The 25583-nt window shown below is 34.6% G+C and overlaps 1 protein-coding gene across 1 annotated transcript in view; it reads left to right on the top strand.

Annotated features, from left to right (window-relative positions):
• FOXP2 (forkhead box P2) overlaps positions 1-25583 on the top strand; it is a 541506-nt gene that overhangs the window by 369865 nt on the left and 146058 nt on the right. The window contains exon 5 of the mRNA XM_032401732.1: positions 20127-20216. Within this exon, the coding sequence (XP_032257623.1) occupies positions 20127-20216 (90 nt within the window). The remainder of the gene's footprint in view (positions 1-20126; positions 20217-25583) is intronic.

Below are 25583 nucleotides of genomic sequence, written 5' to 3'. Positions count from 1 at the left end.
GCTGACATCCGAAAGATGAGCAGAGGAAGAGAAACTCACATCTCATTTTTGTCCACATCATCTTCATGGCTTATAAGAAGTGAGATTCATGTTTCTATGTCCTACTTGAAACTTCCACATTTAAAGCATTCTAGTGAGGGGTGCCTGGGTAGCTCAGTTGGTTGAGCGTCCAACTCTTAATTTCCGCTCAGGTCATGATCTCAGAGTCCTGGGATAGAGCCGAGTATCAGGCTTCCCGCTGAGCACAGTCTGCTTGTCCCTCTCCCTCTACCCCTCCCCTCTGTGCCCTCACACTCTCTCTCTCTCACTCTCTTAAATAAATAAATAAATAAATAAATAAATAAATAAATAAATAAAATCCTTAAAAAAGAAAAAGTGTTCCAATGAGACCTGCTGAATGAGATGAACCAAAATTTTTAGCTCAGTGCAATTAAACAATACTGGTTACTGGTGAAGACACTGGGTTTTCAATTTTTATCATCAATGTGTTACTCTGTTTTTATAACTAAATTCATAAAGGCCAATATCTGTTCCATCTAGGTAGTGTCTGTATGGCTATGCCAATTATTTAGTGTTTAAAGCTTGGTAAAGAAAAGCAGAGGAAATGGGCTAGAACTGGATGGCAAATGAAAATAGTAATAAAAATATAGTTCAGACTTAATTTTTGCCTCTGTGAAAGTGCTCATTTTGCATATTCATAACTTACAAGGTTGATTTTCTAATTTCAAACTTTTCCTCAAGTTAAGACTTTCCGTAGACAAATGTATAATCTTTTGAACCAAATGGATATAAAGATAGAATAAAGGGCACTTTAAAAAATACATACTGACATTTCTCTATGTCTCTTGATACAAACTGGTTGTGTGCTGGTGCAAGGAAAAAAGATATGAATCAAAGAAAGAATCCTGCAACAGAAAGCTTTTGCATCAGTAAGTATGTGGGGAGGGGGGAGGAGGAAGGAATAAATTCAGTGGAGAACCAAAGACCAGCCAGATCTTTAGAGGAGAATTTATCAGACAACTTGCCTTAGGACATGTACTGGAATGGAGTAGAGGAGAAGTTAAACTTCAGGGGTTGATGGCTAGACAGTTATGCTACAAAATAAAAATTTGTTCTTACTAATGGTACGTTAAATTCATAATTCATTAGTAACTTTAAAGAAGAATATTCCACTGTGGTGTTTCCAACTAACTTTTGCTTACATTATTTTCTCATGAAAGTAAACTATCCTTTTCTATAAATCTGAGGTTATGATTAATTGCTAAAATTTTATGGTGCATAATCATCTGCTTTGCATATGTTGTATTTTTTATAATTAGTCCTGTCAGTAATTTTCAGTAGTATAGCATAAAATACTACTTTCTCTTCCTACAAAAAAAAAAAAAAAAAACCTTTAAATACAACAACAAAATGTAAATGGTAAACTAGCAGAATAAATTACAGTTAAATGCTAATTGTACATTTTTAATTAATTTATTGGCTAGAAATTGATACGTTACAACTTAAGAGTTTAAGATTTTGTTTGAATTTGGGTATTCTTGTCTTTTTCAATATGATTCGTCATTGGCTTCATACTTGTTTAAAACCATGTTCTGGTGCCTGTTTATGGGCTTTTGCATTATTGCAAGACCTTTTCAAAGTGAACAGAAAGGCACCGGCTTTAATATGAGAGAAGTGTGTTTATGAATGCTTTCATTAACTAAGATGCACTAACAGGCTGTCCCCAACTTACTAATAGGTTTTGTTGCACACAGCCATTTCTGAGCCTGTTGTTTAGAAGCAGGAATTCCTGTTCCCATAGAAACAATGTTGTATATGATCCCACGCCAACTCTCAAAAGCTTTTTTAACCATAATGTAACTAAATAATACTAATAGAGTCTGAATCCTTTTGCTTGAGTCCAGATCTCTGATGCCCCCTGGACCTGACAATAGGGGACTCAGATAGAAGTGGCTCCATGCAACAATCCCCATGGAAGCACAGGGAGAAGTTTCTCAAAGCATGAATGAGGAGAGCAGGCCAAAGGCTTTCCCAGTGGTTTCTGATAGGGTTCTCCAGGGAGGGTGGAGTGGATAAGAAATAGGATTTTGAAGAAGGGAATGTCATCTGCTGGGAACTAAAGGGAGTATAGGATAATCTGAATTATTTAAAAGTCTTGGGTGGGTCAGTCGTTAGGCGTCTGCCTTTGGCTCAGGTCATGATCCCAGGGTCCTGGGATCGAGCCCCGCATCAGGCTTCCTGCTCGGCGGGAGGCCTGCTTCTCCGTCTCCCACTCCCCCTGCTTGTGTTCCCTCTCTCGCTGTCTCTCTCTCTCTCTGTGTCAAATAAATAATTAAAATCTTTAAAAAAAATAAATAAAAGTCTTAATTTTATTTTTATGTGTACACCTTTAAAATTGGTGGTATACTGAGAAAAATAAAAGAAAAACCTGGAATGCTTGGAGTCTGATACTATTCAAAAACTTTGTGACTTTGGTAAATTCCTTAACTTCTCTAGGCCTACTTCCGTAGTACAGCATGAAGGGATTTAATGAAACATTTTCCAAGTCTTTTTTTTTTTTTTTTAGATTTAAAATGTTTGATTCTGCCATAGTACTGTCAGTAATGAGTAAAATATAGTGGCAGTGGAACCAAGCAATGGTCAGGGGATGTCTTCTCATTTCCCTTGCCTTGTATAATGCATTATGATATCATTATAATGAATAATAATGGTAGTAATAGTAATAAACATGACTACAATTACTAAGGTTATCAAAATTTTAGCTGGTAGAGCAGTAGTCCTCAGACTTGGCTAGTCATCAGAATCACTTAGGGAGCTTTTAAAAAATTGACATTCTCAGTTCCCACCTCAAATCTAATTAAATGAGAATCTTTGGGAGTGGAGCCCAAGAATTTCTCTTTATAAAATAGCCTCCTGTGTGATGCTGATGACCAACTGGGGAGGGAACCATTATAATAGATGTCCTTAGTGAATTGAAATGAGAACTTAGCATGATTTGCAGTTTTCATAACAAAATTTTTGTATGAAAGGTTTGTTTTTCAGTATTTTTCTCATTCTTTCTGAAGTCCAGTTTAAATATAAATCTGCAGAGCAAACCATTTCTTCTAAGGGTAAATTCCAGCTAAAAAGTCCTAAATTTTAGAATCTGATCTAATAGAGTTTTCTTGTTCAAATGTTCATTGGAAATATTCAGTGTTAAATTACCTTTTCTTATAGATAGTCAACAAACGACATATAGCAAATGACAAATGATTTCCTATTTTAAAGCAAAATAAGGCTCAGATTGCTAGGATTTATTTCTAATATGTGAAAATATTTGTGGAGTTGTGGCCACACTTGCGTATAAATTTTATCATTTTACTGGACTTTAAAAACACTTCCAGGCAACCCATGGAAAGAACCTCTATTATATTTGTATGTCTGTATGTATTGTTTTTTCTTTTTCATACTAGTGTATATGGAATTACAAAATAAATTTAAATATGTATTTTGAAGTATAATCATTTCAATGTTTATACAAAGGATTAATGCTTCACATAATATTTGTAAATTAACTATATATTAGATAATATTCAGTGAAATTTGTGAAATTTAAATGTCTTCATTTTCCTTGGATATGAATTATTTTTATATCTTTTTCTCAAATAGAAATTGATTGACTAACTTAGCAGAAACGATGCATGGCTGTGAAATGTTATACACATACCACAATGTCATAAAGGTAGCTTTCTAAGAGTTGCATATAACAGGACCATCATTTTAACCAAAAGAGTCTATTAAATTGTGAGGAAGTGAAAATTTTGGTAGCGTTTCTCTCTTCATTAGTTACTTGATATCATTCTTAAATAGCCATTAAAAACAAAAGAATCTTAAGATATCCTATTGCTCTTTGTCACTGTTTCCAATCACTGTCACCCTTCTGTGCTTCCGCTCTACCCCCGTGCCTATTATCCAAGTCACCTTTGGAGCACCTTTTTATTTCACAGAATGGTGGCTGTCCTTTGGATAGGTGTGCTCAAGGTGTCCTTTCCAGTGTCCTCCACGTTGCATGTCTCAGCCCCATGTTTCCAAGGCACGTTAAACATGACAAAGCTGAGACCTTTAAAACAGTTCTTAATAAAAGGAGAGCAGGGAGGTGGGACTACCATAGAGGCTCAAATCGCAAGGGTCTAATTTGATGTTGGCAGGGTGAGATGTTGACAGGATCCTCTTTTTTTTTTTTTACAGCTATTTCCATGGCTGTGGAATCACAAGGAAGGTCCTGAGTGTGTATTTTGGATTTGTCCTCAAATTTCAGAATGCCTCATTTGTGTATACCAGTGTCCCAGCTGTTGCAGACTTTGTAATGAATTAGTATTGGACTCAGAAATTGAGTTTCTGCCAGAGGATTCTGGCAGTGAACATTCTCCTATAACAACAGACGAATGATAGCAGTGGAAATGCCAGGGGACTTCACAATAGCATGTCTCAGGATTCAGTGTAATGGCTTAACTTCAACATAAAGATGATCAGAGCAAGCAGGGCTTATTGTTCCACTCTGCTGAGTGGCATGTTAGGTGCCAGTTATGTAAATGAAGGTAATTACAAGAGAGTGCCAAAATGTGTCCTCCATGAGAAAGTGCGCAGTTCTTAAGTAGATCATCCTGCAATCATAAGAAGCCTTTGTGGGGGGCAACAAAACCCCCCTTCTATGAGAGGCTTAATATCTTTTGAGACATTGGGAGAAGAGTGCCATTTTGAGCAAAGGCCGATTGGGATTTCTCCAAGATTGCAAAGCATCTTCCCTGTGTGACCCTCAGAAATAAAGTTTTAATTTCCAGTTTAACTATCCATCTTTCAGTAAGCATTCTTTCATATGCTTCCTTTCTGATTACAAGCCAAATGATTAATTTAAAGAGGAGAAACATTAAATCGGAAAGCATTTTTCTTAAAAATGTATGGTGAACCCAATTATTCCTTTGGGCAGAAGCTTTGTATGTTAAAAAACGGAAACGACTTTTGAAAGAAATTAGCACACTCCCTGTCACAGGATAAGGTAACTAGGTCCTTATCAATCCTATGGGTTATTTGCTTTTTAAAAGTTTTGTCTCGCACCTTACACACACACACACACACACACACACACACACACACACACAAAGACTGCTTCTAGAATACAACGATATTACCTTTTTATAATTCAAAATATAATCCTCCTTCTTAATTACCAGCCACATGGAGTTCACCCTATGTAGAATTTTTATATTTTTTAATGAAGAGTTCTTCCTCACACTATTATCATGTGCCATACTGTGGATAATTAGTTTTAAAGGCAGAACATAACCAACAAAGTTTAGTGACCTCTGTCATAATGCAACATAATGGAAAAAAAAAAAGGTTAAAAGCAACACTATCAGGTAATTGTTTCCTTGTTAGTGATTAAATTGCAAACTCTGAGAGGACAGGAACATTGCCTGTCTTGCCCACGTTTACATCTCTAGTATCTAACAAAGACTAAGGGCTTTAAAAGCGTTAGTTGAAAATGAACATGATTTAGCCATTAATTTTTTTTTTTTTTAAAAAGGAAGGAAATCCTGCCATTTGCAACAACATGGATGAACCTTGAGGACATTATGCTAAGTAGAGTAAGTCAGACAGATATTGTATGATCTCACTTATATGTGGAATCTAAAAAAATTAAAACAACCAAATTCAAAAAAGAGATCAGTTACCAGAGCCTGAGGGTGGGAGAATTGGATGAAGGTATCAACAAGTTCCAACTTTCAGTTTGAGAGTTGTGACGAGAGTAAATCCTAAGAGTTCTCATCAGAAGGAGAAAAAGCTGTTTCTTTTTTTGTATCTATATGAGGTGATAAAGTTTAACTAAGCTGATCGTGATAATCATTTTACAATATATATGATTCAAGTCATTATGCTGTACCGCTTAAACTGACACAGTGCTGTATGTCCCGTTATAGCTCAAAAAACTGGGGGAAAATATCAGTTGAATGAGTGAGGTATCTGCTACAATGGCTCATCCAATCCACTAATTTTAAGAGAGAATACAAAAATACCTACATTTCCTAGATGTGTATTTTTTAAAAACATCAATTTCTAATAAGGGAAGAAAAGCAAATTGAAATGAAGTATTTTTGCCTGTTTTTAAAAAAGACTAAAAGGGAGTGATAATGCACAGTGTTGTTGAGTATCGTAAAACAGACAGTCTCATCCGCTGGTGGTATTGCAAATGGATACAGCCATTCTGGGGAAGCATTATGGTAATGTGTGCCAAAATGCAATATCTGAATATGGCTTGACCCCAAGATTAAACTTTTGAAAGATAATTGCAAGGCAGAATTATAAGGAAGTTCATTGCAGCGTTACTGATAATTGCAAAAATTGAAAAAGTGAAAATATCTATTGGAAGGGAATTATGCTAAATGAAGAAGAGCTTTTTAAGTATTGAAACTAATGTGTGCTTTGGTGAATTTGAATTTTTCTGATTTTTAAGTCGAAACAACTGTATTGTCTTTGCCTAAATTAGTTATTCTTTCACATAGAGTACCTCTTTACCTAAAGATATATACTTGGGCATTAGGAATATTAAAAAGGTCTTAATAAAACTGTAATTTTGTACATAACTGAATCTGGAAAAGTGTGGAAAATACATTTTTATGTAAACAAATTCTTAATAACAATGATGCCCACATGTATGGATTATTTTTCTAGGCCTATGCCTAAAATAATTGAAAGACTCTAACTGAAGAAAATGAGGTAAAGCTTTTCTGACAATCAGTAGTAATTTTTTGGATTGTGACTGTTAAGAAAATAATGAAAGAGATAATACACTTCGGAAAAGTCATGGATAAAAAATTTTAATATCACTCTATAAAGGGAAAGAAGTCTTATCTGTGTTCATTTCAGTGTCATGGTAGATCACCAGTGAATCTTCTAGAGTCATCAGTGTAGATGTCTGAGAGCACCTACCATGTGCAAGGCATGGTGACTACTCCTAGAGGGAATGCGAAGTTTCTTCTGTTGGTGTACAAGTTACATCTCAAATATCTGGAATCAGCTAAATTCTTGGTGTGTTCTACAAGTTTAGAAATGTCTAAAAAAACATACTTTTCAGTTAAGTATCTTTTGAGTCACAAGGTGCAGGCTACTGTGTTGTACATTCTTGGGGACATAAAGATTCTTTAGAAACATGTCTAGCCCTTAAGGAGCTTACAGTACTAGACACTAAGGGTAAACGAACATGTTCACCTAACAAATAGAAGTATGAGATGACTTGAGTTTTTTTTAATAAAAAAGTCACTTGTGCTAATGCAGGATGCACAAACTTGCTCCCTGGGGTTGGATTTTATGTGTATCTTCAAAAAGTGGGCCACCCCATGTTGGGCTGGGCAAGTATCTCCTCAAAAGGCTCACCCTCAGGGGCACCTGGGTGGCTCAGTCAGTTAAGCGCTGGACTCTTGATTTGGGCTCAGGTCAGCCCCACGTCGGGCTCCATGCTCAGTGCGAAGTCTGCTTAAGATTCTTTCTCTCCCTCTCCCTCTGCCCTTCCCCCAGTGTGCACGCTCTGAATAAATAAATTAACAAAAATAAATAAATAAATAAAATATTAGAAAAGAAAAGAAAGGCTCACCCTCAAGCTTGACTAGGCGCCTCTGAAGCCCAACAGCTTTTAAGGGTCCCCTTCTGGCCTCATCTCGGTGCCATGGTTTGTGCCTCAGCCTCTCCCTACAGCCCCTAGGCAGCTTTTTAACCACCTGGAGTCCTCTCCCAAGCCATGGACCAAATGGAAACAATAAAGCATTTGGGGCGGGGGGATTAAATAAATAAGTGGGCCATCGACCAACATCTGGTAGAAGAACTGACAAGGAAAGGAGAAACTTTTTCTTTCTCCCAACCTTCCTAGTCTTAGGGCTCATTGTGGTAAAGGAAATAAGCTAAGGAGTGAAAATGAAATAGTAGAGGGATAGTCAACTTTAGGAACTTCGTTTTTTATCAAGACATTTCCCAAAAACAAAAAACCTTTCTGGGCGCTCTTATCTTCTACTTCTTAAACTGTTGATTTCTCCCCAGGGACACTATTTTCTAAGTGGCTATTATAATTTTTTATTTATATACATATTTTCTAAGAGTCATATTACAGATAATTAAATATAAGAAATGATTTTTAAATCAGAAAAATATTTTAACCTTTTTGATAGAGTTAAATTTTAAAAACTCAGAGCTTAAGAAGATTTTTAGGGCAAAAGCCCAGAAGACTCCAAAAAAATTACCTAGAAACATAGTTATTGATGTATTAAGATGATGCTTATTACCACCATTAGTTTACATTTTATTTTATTCAAAATAACACTTGTATGTACCTTATACTTAATTACTACAATTTGCCACTTCATATGCTGAAGATAATCTAACCTAAACTCTGTGATAGCTGGAACACAATGGAAATGCCCTGGATTTTTCTCTAAGGGGAGTTTGTCCAAGATCTCTAAAATCTAATCTTTGGGAATTTGCTTCAAACTATATTACACAGGCATACATGTGCTTCATAATTTACACTGTGAATTATGTAGCCTAAAAACACAAAATTCTATGATCTTACTATAAATGTATTCCTTCTTCCATTCATTCAATCAGTATTTTTTGAATAATGCAGTGCTTAATCAGCAGTTGGTTGTCAATGACTAGCATTTCTTCTCTTCTGAGTTTATGTTTTGCCCTTTAGATTGCCCTAAAGACTAGTAAATTGTAAACTGCTTGGGAAGAAGGAATGTTTGTATTCAGAGTTCATCATTGATGGGGATGAGGTCATTTAGAAACCCAGAAGGGTGCTAGAATTAGAACTTGGAATTTCTGAGGCCTCTTTGGCACTCTGTCATTTTGTTTCTTTTTTTTTTTTTTTTAAGATTTTTTTTTTGTTTATTCATTTGAGACACAGAGATACAGAGAGAGAGAGAGAGAGTGTGAGCAGGAGGAGAGGCAGAGGGAGAGGGAGAAGCAGGCTCCCCACCGAGCCAGGAACGGGACATGGGGCTTGATCCCAGCACCCTGGGATCATGACCTGAGCCGAAGGCAGATGCTTAACCATCTGAGCCATCCAGGTGCCCCTGTGTCATTTTGTTTCTAAGAACACTCTAATTTTCGCTGTAAGCGCTTTCCTTTAGTGGTTTGCAACCCACTCTGTCTGCACCTGAACTAATCAAGGCCTCTCCCTTCTCAAGTGGTTTTGCTCTCACTATCTCTTCCTCCTCTGGGACTGGCCTAGTTAGCTTCTGGGTTAAGTAGGCAGAGGCTCTCTGCCTCAAGGCTCTTTTCCTTTAGATCTGCTGTAGCATTTCCTCCCCTCCATGCCAAGCAGGGTCATAATCTTTGCCTCAGGGTTCCTGGCTACTGAGCCTCATCCTTGCTGAAGGGAGAGTGATAGCCAGAGTTTTACATTTTTCTCATCTGTGTCTCAATTGCAGGAAGCAAGAATATAAACTCTAAAAGAAACTTTCCCTCTGCTTTTCTTGGTCTGGCTTTTCCAAAAACTGGTGCACTTACTTTTCCTTTGGAGTGGTCTACCTCCTCCTTTCGCTATGCATTTGTGGCCACATGAACATCCTCTCTCACAGGAAAGCAGACCAAGCCCCCAAGTCACTCCCTGACTCACCTATAAAATATGGCTAAGATGACATCATTTACTCACTAGGACTGAAAAAAGATTTCCACTGATGAAAGGAATAGAATTTACCTTTAGGGGTCCCTGGGTGGCTCAGTCAAGCATCCGACTCTTGATTTCAGCTCAGGTCATGATTTCAGGGTTGTGAGATAGGAGCCCCATGCCCAGCACAGCACCTGCTTAAGACTGCTTAACATTCTCTCTCTCCCTCTACCTCTGCCTGCCCCCCCACCACCATTCCCACACATGCTCACTCTCTCTCAAAAAAAAAAAAATAAAAAAGAATTTACCTTTAAATGAAAAACTCAGTATTAAAAAAATCCCCATGTCTTGGCAACATATTCTGAAAGACTTTTGTGACTAGGATTGCCAAATTTAGCAAGTAAAAATACAAATAATTTCAAACTTAACTGGGCATCCTCTATTTTGTCTGGCAACCCTACTTCTAAACCCAACAGAACATAGTACAGATTACTTAATGCCTGTTAGCAGATGATACTGTTTTGTGTCTGGTTGTGATAGAAGATGATTATTAAAATGTTTTTATCTTTAATATTGGTTTTTTGTTTGGAACTGCCATCATGAATCAAGTGTTAATAACTTCAAAGACACTGTCTTTTAAGGATAGTGAATTGCCTTTAGTACGTAAGCTTGTATGTCTAATTCTCCTCGTGAAGAAGAAGGAAAAAGAAAAACAACATGATTGGGATCTTGAAATTCTTTGTTGTTCTAGTTGACATAACCAGCAATGTTGTTAATGACTCAGAATTCATCTTGTCCTCCTTATGCCCAAAGATTTTTTACTTATTTTTTTTATCAAATAAAAGTCTCTTTAATGATATACTCTTCCTCACTACTCCTTGTAGAAAGGGCATTAGTTTCGCAGTTAGTTAGCCAGTTAGTCCTTCAGATCTCTGACACCATTTCAAGGGTATGTGAAACAGCTTGAACATATAACCTAACTACTCTGAGCTGCAGTTTACACTTCTGTAATAAAGGAGAGTGTTTCAAGGATGAAATGAGATAGTATGTGCGAGAATTTAGAATGATAGCTGGCAGATAATGAGCACTGACCAAGCATTAATTCTTGTTTTCCCTTTTTGTCTTTCCTGAACCCCTATAGCCTTTTTGTACCTTTTAATGGCATGCAGCACATTTCTGCATTGCAGTGTGGTTATATTGAATATATTTTTATCTTTCCTGCCATATTAAAAGATCCTTGAGGGCAGGTGATCCCATAGCAATGGTGAAGTGGACCTGGGAGAGGGGAGGGGTGTAGCTCACCAGTTCATTTGTAAAGATAAAAATCATTTCGGTCTCAGCAGAGATTAAAATACAACTTTGCAAAATATGATAGGACATGAAACTGTTAAGATATTTTTCCTACCCAATGAGACATTTTTCTACTGAATAGGAGAACTAAATAAATATTGAGGTAAACTTTCAGGAATTACTATGTGCCAGGCCTATTAGTTAAAATGCACATACCTATTTAGCAATCTTTATAAAGCTAAAAATCAGTAGTGGGTCTCAATTGACCAGTACTTACACATGGAAGAACTGATATCCACTGGAGGAATGACATAATTTCAAAAGTCTTCACTTGAAATAATATTACTTTATACTTTAGCTTTTAAAATACTTCCAAATACATTATCCTCTCTGATTTCACCACTCTCCTATAGTCAATGGTAAATATTATTAACTGCATCTGATAGATGAGAAAATGAATGCTCAGTGTGATTAGGTAGTCCAAGTTCATCAACTAATAAAAGGCAAAAGAATGTCGCCTGAAATCTAGTCCGTACCATTACATCATATTTTCTCTCCTAGTTGCAAAGAGAAACTTCTGAATAGTCAGCCCTGCCAGTGGTATCTGCATCACACATATATTTTATTTTGCTATCTTTTAAAAACTAAAGACAACCAGTCCTCAGAATGCACAATAACATAGCACATATTGTAAGTGACTCTTCAGCTAATACTTGATATAATTGGAGGTGCCAGGCCCCTTGGCCACGTTAAAAGTAGAAAAAGATTCTGAGTAGTGATGATCCCAAATTAGAACAGTGGGAAAGTAAGTAGTTCTTTATTTAGTTATGGAGGCAACATTTCAGAAGACCTCCGTATATCTATATGTCATCAGTGTCTGTGGAAGTACATCTCCTACTCCAACAACATTTTAAATGCCAGTTTTTACTCTCCTAGCTGTATTTCCCAGAGCAATGAGAGAAAAGCTTCCTCAGTTTTGTTTCCTCAGCAATTCCAATCTTTCTCTCCTTCTCAGTAGGTAACTGCACTTTCTTACTGTCTGAATTAATTGAGACTGTTCAGCGTGAACTCTCTCCTCTTCCTACCTCTGCCTGGCAAAGTCACCTATCCTCCCTTCTCTTCCAACTTGTCTGGGAGCAAGATGTGATTCTTCTCCCTACAAGGCTGTCACCTGCTCCTGCTCCTTGGTTTAGCCCTTTGACATCCCCTCCGGTAACTTTCTCAGTTCTCTTACCTCTTACAGCTTCTGTTGCTCCCTCTTAGCTTATTAGCAAAGTGTCTTTAAAACAAACACACACACATAACCTCTCAAACTATATTTTGCTTTTATTTTGGTCTTCGCAGAACTTATCAGAAGAATTGATTGCACTCATGGCCATGGTTTTCCCCTATAATTCCCTGCAGCCCAATTTCTATTTCAGTACTCTGTGGGAACTGCTGTCTGATAGGTCACATGCAAATGATCAAATCAACAAGAACTTTCATTAATCCTTAGCCTCTTTGAGTTTTGGGGTTTGAGAACCCATTCATCTTCTCCCTTCACAATTTCTTTTTTTTTTTTTTTTTTGGCTATTTTCTATTTTTCCCAGTTTTATTGAGATATAATTAACATCGTAATTCTTTTATTTAAATATATGTTTTAATGAGATGTAATTTATATACCATAAAATTTATCCTTTTAAATTATATATTTCAGTGGATTTTAGTATATTCACAAGGTTGTGCAACTATTACCACTGTCTGATTCCCGAATATTTTCACACACCTCCTAAAAAGAAACCCCATACTCATTAGCAGTCACTGCATTTTATCTCCTCCCTCTAGCCCCTGGCAACCACTAATCAATTTTGTCTCTACGGTTTTGCCTATTCTGAACATTTCATATAAATGATTTATACAATATGTGGTCTTTGTGACTGACTTTTTCCACTTAACATAATGTTCTCAAGGTTCATCCATGTTATGGAATCTATCAATACTTCACTCCCTTTTATGGCTGAGTAATATATGGATGGACCACATTTTGTTTATCCATTCATAAGTTGATGGGCATGTGGGTTGTTTCCACCTTTTGGTTATTAAGAATAAAGCTGCTATGAATATTCATGTTTAACTGTTTGTATAGACATATGTCTTCATTTCTCTTGGGTATATACCTAGAAGTGGAATTACTGAGTCACATGGTTATTCTATGTTAAACATTCTCCAGAAGTCTTTCAACTTCTGTGACTGTGCATTGTCTTCCTTTTTGCTATCTCATCTCTAAACAAAATGTAGATATTCCCTAAGTCTGGGTCTTCCCTCTCTTTACTCTTTACCAGCAATCTAATACTTTCCCTTTGTCCTAAATGCTGTCTAATCTTACTTTGGGGAACCTGTTTTCAGCCCGGTCACTCTGAACCTAGGTAGGTTCAGGACCTCAATATTGTCGTGGGGTCAGACTTATTTCAGCATTTGCAGATTTAGCAACATCTGCCTTTATCTTCTAAATAATATGAAGACTTTCTGCCATTGAGTGTTTAGTTATGTCCATTAATTAGCTCCAACCCACCTTCCCATGATGTTTAACTAGCTCCTAAGCTAAGCACATGCTTTATTCAAGATTAGTTATTTTCTTTTCACTGTGTATGATCTCACATATTCTTTGCCTCTCCTTGGTGTGGCCATGTTCTGTCACCTTTTCAAGATGAACTGTCATATTAGTTCATCCCAATTTTGCATCCCCATAAAAATTTATCTAAGCTTCCCAACTGAAAATAATTTCTTCAACTTATGAACCACTGAAATGTTTTAAAAACACTTTTTATGACCTTTTGACTTTACACCAAATGTTTCTTATTAGACACAAAGCTCTTTGAAGGTAAAAACAATGTCACATCACCCACCTCCTACTGCCACAAGTGTGTAATGCTTAGTTCTTTGCTTGGTACATGAAACATAGTTGCAAAAAATTTTTTAATGACAAGTAATTTTTGATGTATTTTATTCTTACAAACACTCCCAAATTCTAGCTCTTTTGTAGTTTTATTATTATTAAATTGAGGAGGAAATCCAGAATACAGGATTCAAATAATAGTTTACTTTCAGATATTATACTATAATTTAGCAGCATGTATTTTCATTTAGTATCTAGTGTGCCAGTTGACATTATAACAGTGTAGCAGTAATAGGTCTTCAGTCCATATCCAAACTAAAGATGGTATTGGCCTCATAATGAGGGAAAAAAAGCAACTGTAGCTATGTGAGAAATAAAAAGTAAACCCAAAGTATGTTTGGAAAAGTAATAACATATTTTATAGCAGAAAGAGAAATGACTGAGAGAATGCACATAAACCATTGTAGTTCCTGGAACATGTCCCATAATAAAGAAGTATTGTAAAAATCTTAATTTTCATAATTTTAATAAAATTAGTTCCAATTCCTTTTTACCTTTCATACTTGGGACTTTTGAAGTTGGACAGATTTCCTTAATTTGTGAGCAGGAATTGTATTTAGTATTGGTATAGATTATATTAATGTTCTTTATGGGTTCCATTAGCAATTCATTATTATTAGCAGTAGAATAATAAAGAAAATAGAAATATGAATACCAGGCTGCTTAGTATTATTTACTGTAGCCTGTGGAATGCCAGCTCTAAGGAGGAGAAGGTATTCATCCTATTAAACTGAGTGTCTGATTCCAGACCTGAAAAAACAAAACCTGTCTTAGCCATTAGTTAGCATTAATTCACAGGTTTCTTTTACAGAAGGGTCTCTGAGCTTATTTGGGAGTTTGGAGCCATCCTAAAAGATACTGAATATTGGGTTTGGGTCTGAACCTTGAGGATTTTGTTAGAGCTTCTGAGGATGACTTAAGAATCCATTCCATCACATATTCAGTACCTCAACTGCCTCTCCTTTGGATCTACATCATGAATGTGAGCCAGAACAGCCTGACATTTGGTAAATAGGATGCTTTATAATTAATTACTGACTCTTATTATAGTACCATGAAATAAAAGAGCTTCTCAACTTGATTCCCCTAGTAGTCCACACTACGAACACAATATATCCACACATTTATTCTTTAACTTTATGTAAGATATACTGTAAAACAAAAATAACAATTATTGTAAAAAACATTTTTTAGCAATTAGCTTTTTTTCCCAACAAACTTAGTCTAATTATGGATCAGCCATGATAAAATGAAAGGTCAATAGCTACAGATGCATAATTTCACTCTGATAGATTGCTGTTTGAAAATAGGATATGACAATTAGATGATTAATTTTCTTCTATTAAATAGCATTATGAGACTTCAGATTACATTTATCAGTATATTCTCTTTAGTGGGAACATAATGCAAGGAAAGGCTGAACAGAATAGGAATTCATGTCCTTTGTGGAAGGATCCGAATATGCTTTTTATCAACCACACTTGTGAAAATAATTAGACAATGAAATTCTGTTTGAAAACTTATTTTACATTCAGTATTCAAAGTAACATGTTAAAGGCATCATAAGTTAAAGATTAAAACATGTGAGTATGAGGAGCAAAATTTTGAATGTCCTGCTGGTAATTTTTTTTTTTTTTTTGGTTCTGGTTATCTGCAAAGTATACACCCCTTGTCAGTATAACTAGGGAGTGCCTGTGTAAACATTCTTGTTTTGCCTGTTCCGCATAATCGTTTCTTGTATCATATTTCTTCTGACCTCGCTATCTGAAACCAATTACAGGAGATCCATTTGGGCTGCATCTATTTTCATAAGAAGCCTAGGCAGCAGTGTTTTTCTCAGAGATGAATATCAACATCAAATATGCTTCTGAGTGCTTTGTTATTTATGTTTCAGAGAGATTTTGTAGCCTTCAGCTCTCAAGAATGTGTCATGCTGTGCTGTTTATACATTGAAGATATTAATGGGTGTAGATGTCATTTTTCATTTTAATGTCTCAAATGCAACAGGCTGATAGGTTAAGCATTCCTATTTTTATGGGGAGAGATATGAGTGATGTCTGTTTTCTCCCAAAATATACATATATTTGCTTTGAAAAAAAAGAAGTTATTTATAAACCTTAGGATACTCAACATTTTTTTGTTTCACTGGGTGTTTCTAAGCTATTCTCAAACAATTTTACTTCTGGTGAAAGTTTTCAGTGTTCTTCATAAGAAAACAGTATTGATCTGACAGGTTACAAAGCTTTTTTACTCTTAATTCTCATAATGACCTCCTCACTAGAGTTACTCTCTGTATATGAGATTCATAGGTATCATAAAGTTATTACAGTTGTGGAAGGGTGCTATGCTTGGACTTTTTCTTACAGAATTTTAATTTATTTGAAATTAAACAGTAACAATTAGGAATGGTGTTTTCAATGATTATTTTTTAAGTTTTTATTTAAATTCCAGTTAGTTAACATAAAATGTAGCACACTTTTTAGAGCAAGATGCACTGAATTCTGAAAAACTTGTGCATACCCACACCTCGGCAGCCTAACACAAAGTATATCTTTAATCTATTAGAAAGATTTTTAGTCATCTTTTCAAGATATTTTAATTTAATCTGATTCCAATTTTTAAAATGTCCTTAGTTTTTTTTTAGCTTTACTAAAATTAGATAACTTCATTAAGTAAAGTGCACTCTTAATTCAAAACAAATGTGTTTTTGGAAACTAGATATGGCTTGGCTGCCTTAGAAACCTCTTTCTTGTTGTTCACTAGAATCACACTCAGTCATTATTACAGGAGATTTTGTAAACATCTCTTGCCTTTTGTTCTAAGTTTTGTTTTTGTTTTTGCAGAGGGTAATCATATAAATACCTAAACAGCTCGTAGAACTTAATGCCTAGTCCTGGAATTTATCTTTTCTATTTACCAACTGAAGTGGGCAAGTGATTTTCAAATTAATATTTTATGTAATTTGACACCTAACACCTTATATTGATGAAAGTATTTTATCTCATAATCTTTCATCTTTTGCGTCGGTACAATAATAAATTACAAAGATGAACTAAATGTCTCTGAGCAATTGTTTATTGAAATGCAGTCCTAAAGTGATATCCAGAATACTGGGAATAAAAATGTCATGCGATGCCTGCCGTGAGAATGCAAACTGCCAAAGATTCTTGCTTATGAGTTTTAAATCATCCTGATCTCTTGGAGTTCTTTTTGTTCTCCCACCTCTTATGTTTACTATAGCAGTCTCTACTGCTACTAAAAGAATGTTGAGATAGGCAAGTGGTCCTTTTTCATAAGAATTTGTATTGAATGATGATCCCGGATTATTTTGAAGATAACTCTAAGTGTATACGGAAACCAAGGTACTTTAAAAGTTTAACCGGCCATTGGTCATATTCCATTATAATTATTACTCCTTTAAAAACAGTGTACATGTATGCTTTTGTCCAGTGAGATTTTCGTGAGCTGCAATTCTAATCTAATTTTCCAGTGTCTTTCTATAGCCACTGGGTGTTACATATTCCACTGGGTTACTTGTTTGGGTTGGGCTGAATGAACATCATGCAGGGTGATGAAATGAATAGGGTCCTAGGCTTGGGAGACAAGAGCCTGAACTTTTGACCAAACTGTGCTACTGCTTTGGACTTTAATCAAGTAATTGTCGTATTATTGGTTCTTCAGTCACTTGTCTACAGGGTATGAAGGCTAAGCTAAACAATCTGTAAGGCTTATGTCCAGCTCTAGAATTCTTTAGTTTATTTGTAATAACTGGTGAAATGATCAGAGGGTTACAAGAGTTTAGAGTTCCATCAGGTATTGGTAGAGTGTATGGTGAAACCCAAGTCAAGGACGGCAGAAACACTTAGCCATAAAAACAATATATATTCGGTGGTGGTTGTTCCATTCAAACACTTACATATTCAAACATAAAAAGATTATGTTGTAGTTTTTCTTTTAGGTTTTAATAAATGAATATTCTCTCTTTACAGGTGAAAATAATTCATCATGGTGCCACATGTTCTCTTTTACTAGGGTTTTATTCATTGCCATCTAATGGTTTCTTTGATGGGACAGAGACAGTATGGCCCACTGGAATGCACTCTGGCCTGGAAGCAGGAGACCTAGAACAAAACACTTGATTACTCTAGGCCTCATTATTCTCATTTGCTAAACTGAGGACATCAGAGTAGACGATTTCTAAGAGTGCTTTTAGTCCCAGCCATGCATGATTTCAAGATTCAGAACTGTGTTCATTAGACTCCTTCAAGAATAATAAATAGCTACAGAATTAAATATAAACTAAGACTCCATTTATACAAAATAAACTGATGAACTCAAAGGGAAATAATAATCTTATGAAAAAAATTAGGCAAAGTTGATGTGGATTTTGGCATCTAAGGCGAAAGTAGTTGACGGATTTTTTTTTTTCTTTGAGAGTTTCACATAGACACAATACAGCCTAGGTCACCCTATAGTAATTTCCACTTAAAAAATGTCATTTGGAGTTATTTCATAGGTTGCGGCTTAAAAAAGGAAAGTTGTATTATTTAGAATATTAAGTGAAATATTTTAAACTAAGTTTGGTGATAATCAAGTATTTGTGGAATTTTTTATTTGGTCTTTTTTTTTTTTTTTTCAAAGTGAACTTTATAATAAAATTGCCTGAGTTCACTGGAATGTGCCATCCTTAGAAACATTTAGGGTTGGAATTACTTGAAAATTGGGAAAAAACAAAAAACAAAACACAAAAGATTGCTATGAGTGAGTGTGTCTCCAAATGTAAAAAGTGTGCTTTACAAACTAGGCCAGATCCTGCTCCGGGAAGACAAATCAGTGTTGTTAGGGGATGGTGCTCGTGCCTTCAGTTTGTTTACTTTGGTTTCTATGTCTGCCTGCCTTCTCCGAGAACTTGCTTGGAGCCAGACTGTAGCAGCCCTCTCTCTGTCTTTTCATAATTGATCAGGGGATGACTGCCTTCCCTGAGGGTTAAGACGTGGCAACTTTTTCTGTTTGCTCAGCATCTCAATGCAGTAGTTCAAACATTGTTCACACCGGCTGGCAGTGTAATGCCATATGCACATCTTGTCAAAGCAACTGTTGTCATGGATACTAGAAACTCTCTTAAAAACCAGATCATTGATTCCAATCAAAATTGTACTTTTTTATCAGCTTAGAATCTCAATTATCATAGTAGAATATTGATCTAAGATATTTCTCCCATCATGAAGAATTTACCTCGTATTCTAAAGCACCGAATAACAGAGTAGGGCAATGATTTATTTTAGTTGTATGTGTTGAAAAATTTCATCATTAGTGTTCATTGAACTCAGCTATTGAGAGAAAAAAGGAGTTTGCAAAGGAGAGGCTCTTAAAAAGTTTTTTTTCCCCTCAATTTACACTGCTACTTTTAAAACATCTCAATATGTATTTTTTAGGGTACTCGTTTTTATGTTTATATAATACACTCACCAAACTGTCCCTCCTCCTGTAAAAGAAATTTAATATAATTTCTTATATTAAGTTTTATTTTCCTGAATGGGAAAAAACAAAACAAAACAGAAAAATAGATGAAAACATCTTCTATTTTGATTGGTATTCTGTCACACATAGAAACAAACCTGATTGGTTGAGTGGTAATTTCTTTGTTCTCTGATTTTGCTAAGAATGCAAATGAAAACCACTCAATTTTATTTGGCATTAAAACTGCACTTTATTTTGTCAAAGGAGAGGTTTCCCCTTGAATTGTAAGTACAAAAAAAGTGTTTTTAATCTTTAGTGAAAATCCTTATTAATTCACTTTCAAGATAATCTGATGTTGATTTGTCAAATTTAATTACAGCTTCCGGTAACACTTGAAGTCTACTGCTTTTGCTTCAAAATTGTAATATGAAAATGCAAATTGAATGATAATTTAAAAGGGAGTGGGCATTTTAGTTGAACACTCAAAGACAAGTTCCTTGTGGAAATGAGGTTATTGATGCAGTTTATGATTTTTTTCTCTTTAAGCACTTTAAACAAATTAACTTTATTTCCTGCAGGATTACATGTATCTCCATGACTTTAAGTAAAGTTGTGTATGTGTGATATGTGGAATTTTTATACCACATTAGAAGAAGATCTTTAATAATTCTCTCTAGAAAGGAGGATGGGAAAGGGGTTCTCATACATTGAAGCCTTTTACTATTAACCAAGGAATAATCAATTATTGATAATCAATTTACCCTTCAGCAAAGTATTTAGATATTGCTCCCTTTTTACTTCTAGGCTCTCCAAGCAGCAAGACAACTTCTCTTACAGCAGCAAACAAGTGGATTGAAGTCTCCTAAGAGCAGTGATAAACAGAGACCACTGCAGGTTAGTAAAGCATTCTTGTCCTTGGGATCTTATTTTAAAAGATGCTCATAATGATAACAAATGTGCAGACCCAGTTGTGTACATTCAGAAAAATTTTACATTTGCATATGTCAGTAATTTTAATTCAAAAAGAGAGCTCATTTTATCTTCTTGAAAGGGAAACAAAATTTCTATTCCCATAGATTTCAAAAGTCTACAAGGTCACTTATTACAGAAATTATATAGAAACCACATTTAGGATATGTAGGCATAAGAAGTTTTATATAAAACTCCCTTGTGGGATTGTAACGGAATTTTATTCACAAATAAGTTAAAGTAAAATGTGAAATTTCTTCCTTAAAAGCAAAGCCATAGTAAGATGGTATGGAAGGAGACAAAGCAGTTTTAGACAACCCTCCGCAGTTGTATCCAAGTGACAAATGCAGAAAACCTCCAGGGTTGCCAAAAAAACTGTTTGAGTTTGCCAAGGAGTTATTGCTGTTGCTACAGTTATAAAAACACATTCTGGAGTTTGTTGTCCTTATTCACCATGTTTGTCCTGTGAAACTGATAGTATGTATGTCCTTTAAAGTAACTTTTTGTTACATAATATAACCATTGCTTTAATATAATCTTACCCAGAGTACATAGGACATTGTTTGGGGGGAAGAAACATTTTTAGGGTGTAGTTATTAAATGTTTGGAAGGTAGAATCTGAGGTTACATAAAACATCTTTCAAAATGTTTATCAGCTCTGTTGAAAGATAAGCAATGCTTTTTCCTGAATCATGTGCTATGTACATGTCTAATAAGGTAAGCTTAGTTTGAAAAAAAAGTAAGCATCTTTCTTGTTGCTTTATTTTACCCAAATAATCTCGGAATTTTTTTAATGGCCTAGCTGTCTATTTTCATTTTCAGGTGTACTCCCAGATGTTAGTAACTAAGTCTTATATGATGGCTTCCTGAAGTTTAGTATGTATGACAGAGAATTACAGGCTACTGATCTACACAATCCAGAAACTACTTATTATGTAAAAACTGGATTAAATTTTTGGTCCCTAGACAAATTTGAGATGAGAATATATATTCTTGGGAACAAACCCATTTGTGGGAGGTGGGTGGGAAGAAGGAAGACTTGTGGAGAGGGGATGTGTTCCAGTAGTCTAAAGTTCAAATGTCTGCCATGATTGCAAACGTTGTATTGAATCAGCCTGAGTTGAAGATTCATTTTAATTTTTTTAAAAATAAATGTCACGCTCTTTTGTTTAAACTAATCAGTAATTTTATGGCAACACAATTTCCTCATCTCTCCCCAAGTAATGCCAGTGATTGGAGTCTTTCCATCGAATTGTCTTATTCCAAGACAGCCTCTCCATACATTTGCATGAACAGAGAAAAATTTACATGGAAGTCACAGAAGATAGCAAATGAAATGTTTCCCTCACTGTGGCTTCAGAGTGGGAATTTTGCACTGTTGTTGGTATAGCAAAGGAGGTTTAGATGCTGGCAGCGTAAGCCAAAGGTAGGAGTTTATTGTTTCGACTACTGGGAAAACACTACATACATATTGTCCTAATTCTGTTTTAACATATCTCTTGACAAAATAGACAAAGTAGTTGTTCCTTCCTCCCCAAAGCTAAGTCCAGTAGAAGTTTCTTTATTGCTGGTTACCAGGGCATCTCTGGAAAGAATGGCTGGGCTTTAGTTTTTTTTCCCTTTCTTTTTCTTTCTTTCTTTCTTTCTTTCTTTCTTTCTTTCTTTCTTTCTTTCTTTCTTTCTTTCTTTCTTTCTTTTTTGTTGTTGTTGTATTGGAAGGCAAGATTTGATACTTTGTTTAACTAAAATATCCATAATTTTTCATAGAAAACACACACATATAATGTAGGAATATTAATGACTCTAAAATCAGAAATTGTTGCTCATGTACCAGATGTTGTATAAATAAAATTTTGAGCAGAAGTCCTCAATTTTGTTATTTTACTGTGAAAGGGTGATTGAAAGTAATTTAAATACCTTTTAACAATTTCAGGTGCTAACCATTACTACAAAGACTTTTCTTGTGTCACTTATATTTAGTGTTTTATGATGCATATCAATATGAATGTATCTCCATTGTATAAATTATAAAACTGTAGCATTTTTTTATTATTTTGTATTTTAAGCAGGTCTAATGCCAAAATGTCATAGGAATGAACAGTTGGTTTTTATGAATGAGAATTTAGAAATAATGAATGAAGACTTATCTGTTCACCAAAAAATACACTGCTGTTAATAGAATGTGAGCCTGAAGTTTTAGTATACATAGTATTTGATAAGTTTAGCAACGGTAAACATACTGGGATTGTGTTTAAAACCTAATAGCATTTTATACTAGTTTACATATGTTGTTAAATGAGGATATTAGGTAATGCTTATCCTTGCATCTGCAAATGCTATTTATTGTGAGTTGCACTATTACCACTTATGTTAAAGAAAACGGTTGAATATTTTTGTTAAAATTTTTAACCATTTAATATGAAATTAACACTTCAAAACTTTTATGATTTTCTACAGTCTGGTTCTTTTTCTGCTTAACTAAGAGTTTAACCCATCTTTCAAAATAGAGTTGGTGCAGATTATCTCTTAAAATTCATAAAGATAATTGAACATGTTTCAAAATCTGCACTTGCAAAGGCTAGGTATTTGGTGCTTGATAATAAATCATGGTGGTTTGTGCTTTATCAGGCATCACACATTTTTAGAGGACCAAAGGAGAGTATTCGTTTTTCATTTTAAAATACAGTTTTGATGGAGAACTATTTTATGAAGTTTGAAAAAATACAGATTTTTAAAAAATCTGTTTTGATGGCTCAAGTCACAAGAACAATATTAGGTCTTGTTACACTCAACTGATTTCTTTTAAATATTGAGAAGTGGTAGCCAGATTTGAAGTGTGACATGGTAGAGAGTCTATTTCTAGCAGACTAGTATTTATCTACTATTACTTTCTCATTTACATTTTTTCAGGGTTTTGTGCTACAGATGGCATAGATATTAGCCTATCTAATACAAAATGGAAAGAAAAAAAATCACATCTGACAAGCTTGAGTACCGATTGTGTAGTAATTTCACTTTCATGTACAGGTATCTGAATATATGTATTTGAAACATGTTTACATTTTCTATTCATTACATAAAACACCTGTTGAATAGGTCCAATCAGTAGGTACATTGATTAATGACATATTGATTAATAATATATAAAGATTGTGATGCAAATGGGAGCTGATACCAACCTAAGCATTACCAGATGTTTCTTCTTTACATGCTTACTATGTATCCCAGAAAACATACTATAACAGCTGAAGACAGCCTCTTATCTTGATTTGTGATATTTATTAATATCTACTCCTAGCACTTCCTAGACTTGGTTGGTATACCCATAGTGGTCCATAAAAAGAAAAGTTAACCAAAGAGAATAAGTAATGCTTTCAATTTCATGAAACTAATTTCCAGATTAAAAAGAGTGAATTTCTTTTACTCTTTTTAAAAACACACATGCACACAAAGACACACATTTGCATATGCATATGCACACATGCACACTTCCATAATCTATAAATTTTAAATCTTTTTTGTAAAATACATTATCAGTTTTCTAACCTATGACAAATCTACTTAATTTAGTTTAGGTATGAAAATTGGTCGCATTATTGTTCTTGTTACATTTACAGCCATGAGACAGACTTGTGGTTCTTCAACAGCTGTGCAGAGCAGAGACGTAAATTTAAGGTAAATGACATTGCTTTGCTATCTTAGATGAATATTAGTATATAGTATTGTAATCACTTCCTTCATTGTAGGTTAAAATCTAATATAAAGTTCTCTTTTCCAATAGGTAATTAAACATTTTTTTTAATAACTATGTTAAATAGTTGAAGATTGGAAGAATAAAAAGCAAAAGTGAATTAAACCTAGGGGTCTTATTCTGACTCTGCCACAAACTAGACACCTAAGTTAAAGGAAGCCACTCAACATTTTTAAAATAAAGACATTGGGCTAATTGATTGACAAAATATTATAATCTGTGCTTACAGATTTATTTTTTTTGAAGTAAGTTATAGGCATCTTAATTTCTTAGGAATAGCTGTATCTTGCTGGGTATTAATTTATGAGTTAAGGAGTATGCTTGTTTGTTTGTTTGTTATCAGTTACAAAGCACTTTTTTATTAGCATTCCATAGCCAAAAATAATGTTTTGGAATCAAAGTATTAAATCCCATATACATGGAAACCACGGTGCAAGTATCTTTTTGTACAGTATCTGAGGAAACTTTGTTCTGTTTAATGCCTTGAACTAATTTTACAAATTAATTTTAGGAGAAATATAAACTACATGAAGAATTATTTTACCTATGTAATTACTTTAATAATCTACATTAAAATATGTTGTGATATAATACAATTTAGCAAATTTCTACCTTTCTCTACTTCTTCAGTTCAAAATGCTAAAATTAACACCTGCAGACAAAACAAATTCTGCAGTAAACTGATCAGCACTTCTAAAATGTCATATTCTAGGAAAAAATCAAGAATAAAGTATAAAATATAAATAATGAGATATATATTCTGGGAGAAAATGCTAACCGTAGGTATAGAATTAGACATTGATAAATATGTTTTAGGAAATTATAAAAGTTCATGCATGCTGTGGTAAAGAATAATACTGAATATTTCCTCTTCAACATAATTTCTGATTTCTAGTACATAAGAATTAGAAGCTAAAACACATTTAGTTTCAAATACTGAAAATAACATGATAAAGAAATTTGCAGTATCATTTGAGTAGGGCAATGTACTGTGATGCAGAAAATTTAATAAGATTTGTTTAAGTTGTTTTGTTATTTATATTCCCTGTGTATCAAAAAGTTAAGCAGTAATTCTAATACATTGTTTTTATATCATAAATCATAAATTTTAAAAGAGTTTAACTTAAAAATTATTCACAAGGACTGACTATGCTTTGTATAGTCCTGATTTTCCCATTGCAGTAGAGAACATTTCTTAAAAGGCAGCTTGAAATAGGCAGTTTTACAAGAATGTTACAGAACAAAATCTTTCTCAAAATATTGTGATGTCGCCACCTGTGGCCAGCTGCTCAAGGCTGACACCGTGTGGAGGAGGCTCTAGGATGTCCAGTCCATCATTGCTAAGTATCCTTGTGTCGAAAACTTGTGTATGATCTAATCATGGCATGTAGGAGAAGGAACATATGTTTTGAGTCTGAAGCCTACCTTGCCTTTAATTAATTAGTAAGACTTTGGGTTGAGTCCTTGGAGTCTATCTCATGGAGGCTGTTACCTTATCTCTAAAAAAGGAATAAGGATACCCATCTTGCAAGATTGTTATG

The sequence above is a fragment of the Phoca vitulina genome, unplaced genomic scaffold (genome assembly GCF_004348235.1).
Source record: "Phoca vitulina isolate PV1807 unplaced genomic scaffold, GSC_HSeal_1.0 scaffold4, whole genome shotgun sequence".
NCBI classification, from domain to species: Eukaryota; Metazoa; Chordata; class Mammalia; order Carnivora; family Phocidae; genus Phoca; species Phoca vitulina.
Note: the sequence above shows the minus strand (reverse complement) of the source record. Positions and strands in the feature narration are given on the sequence as shown.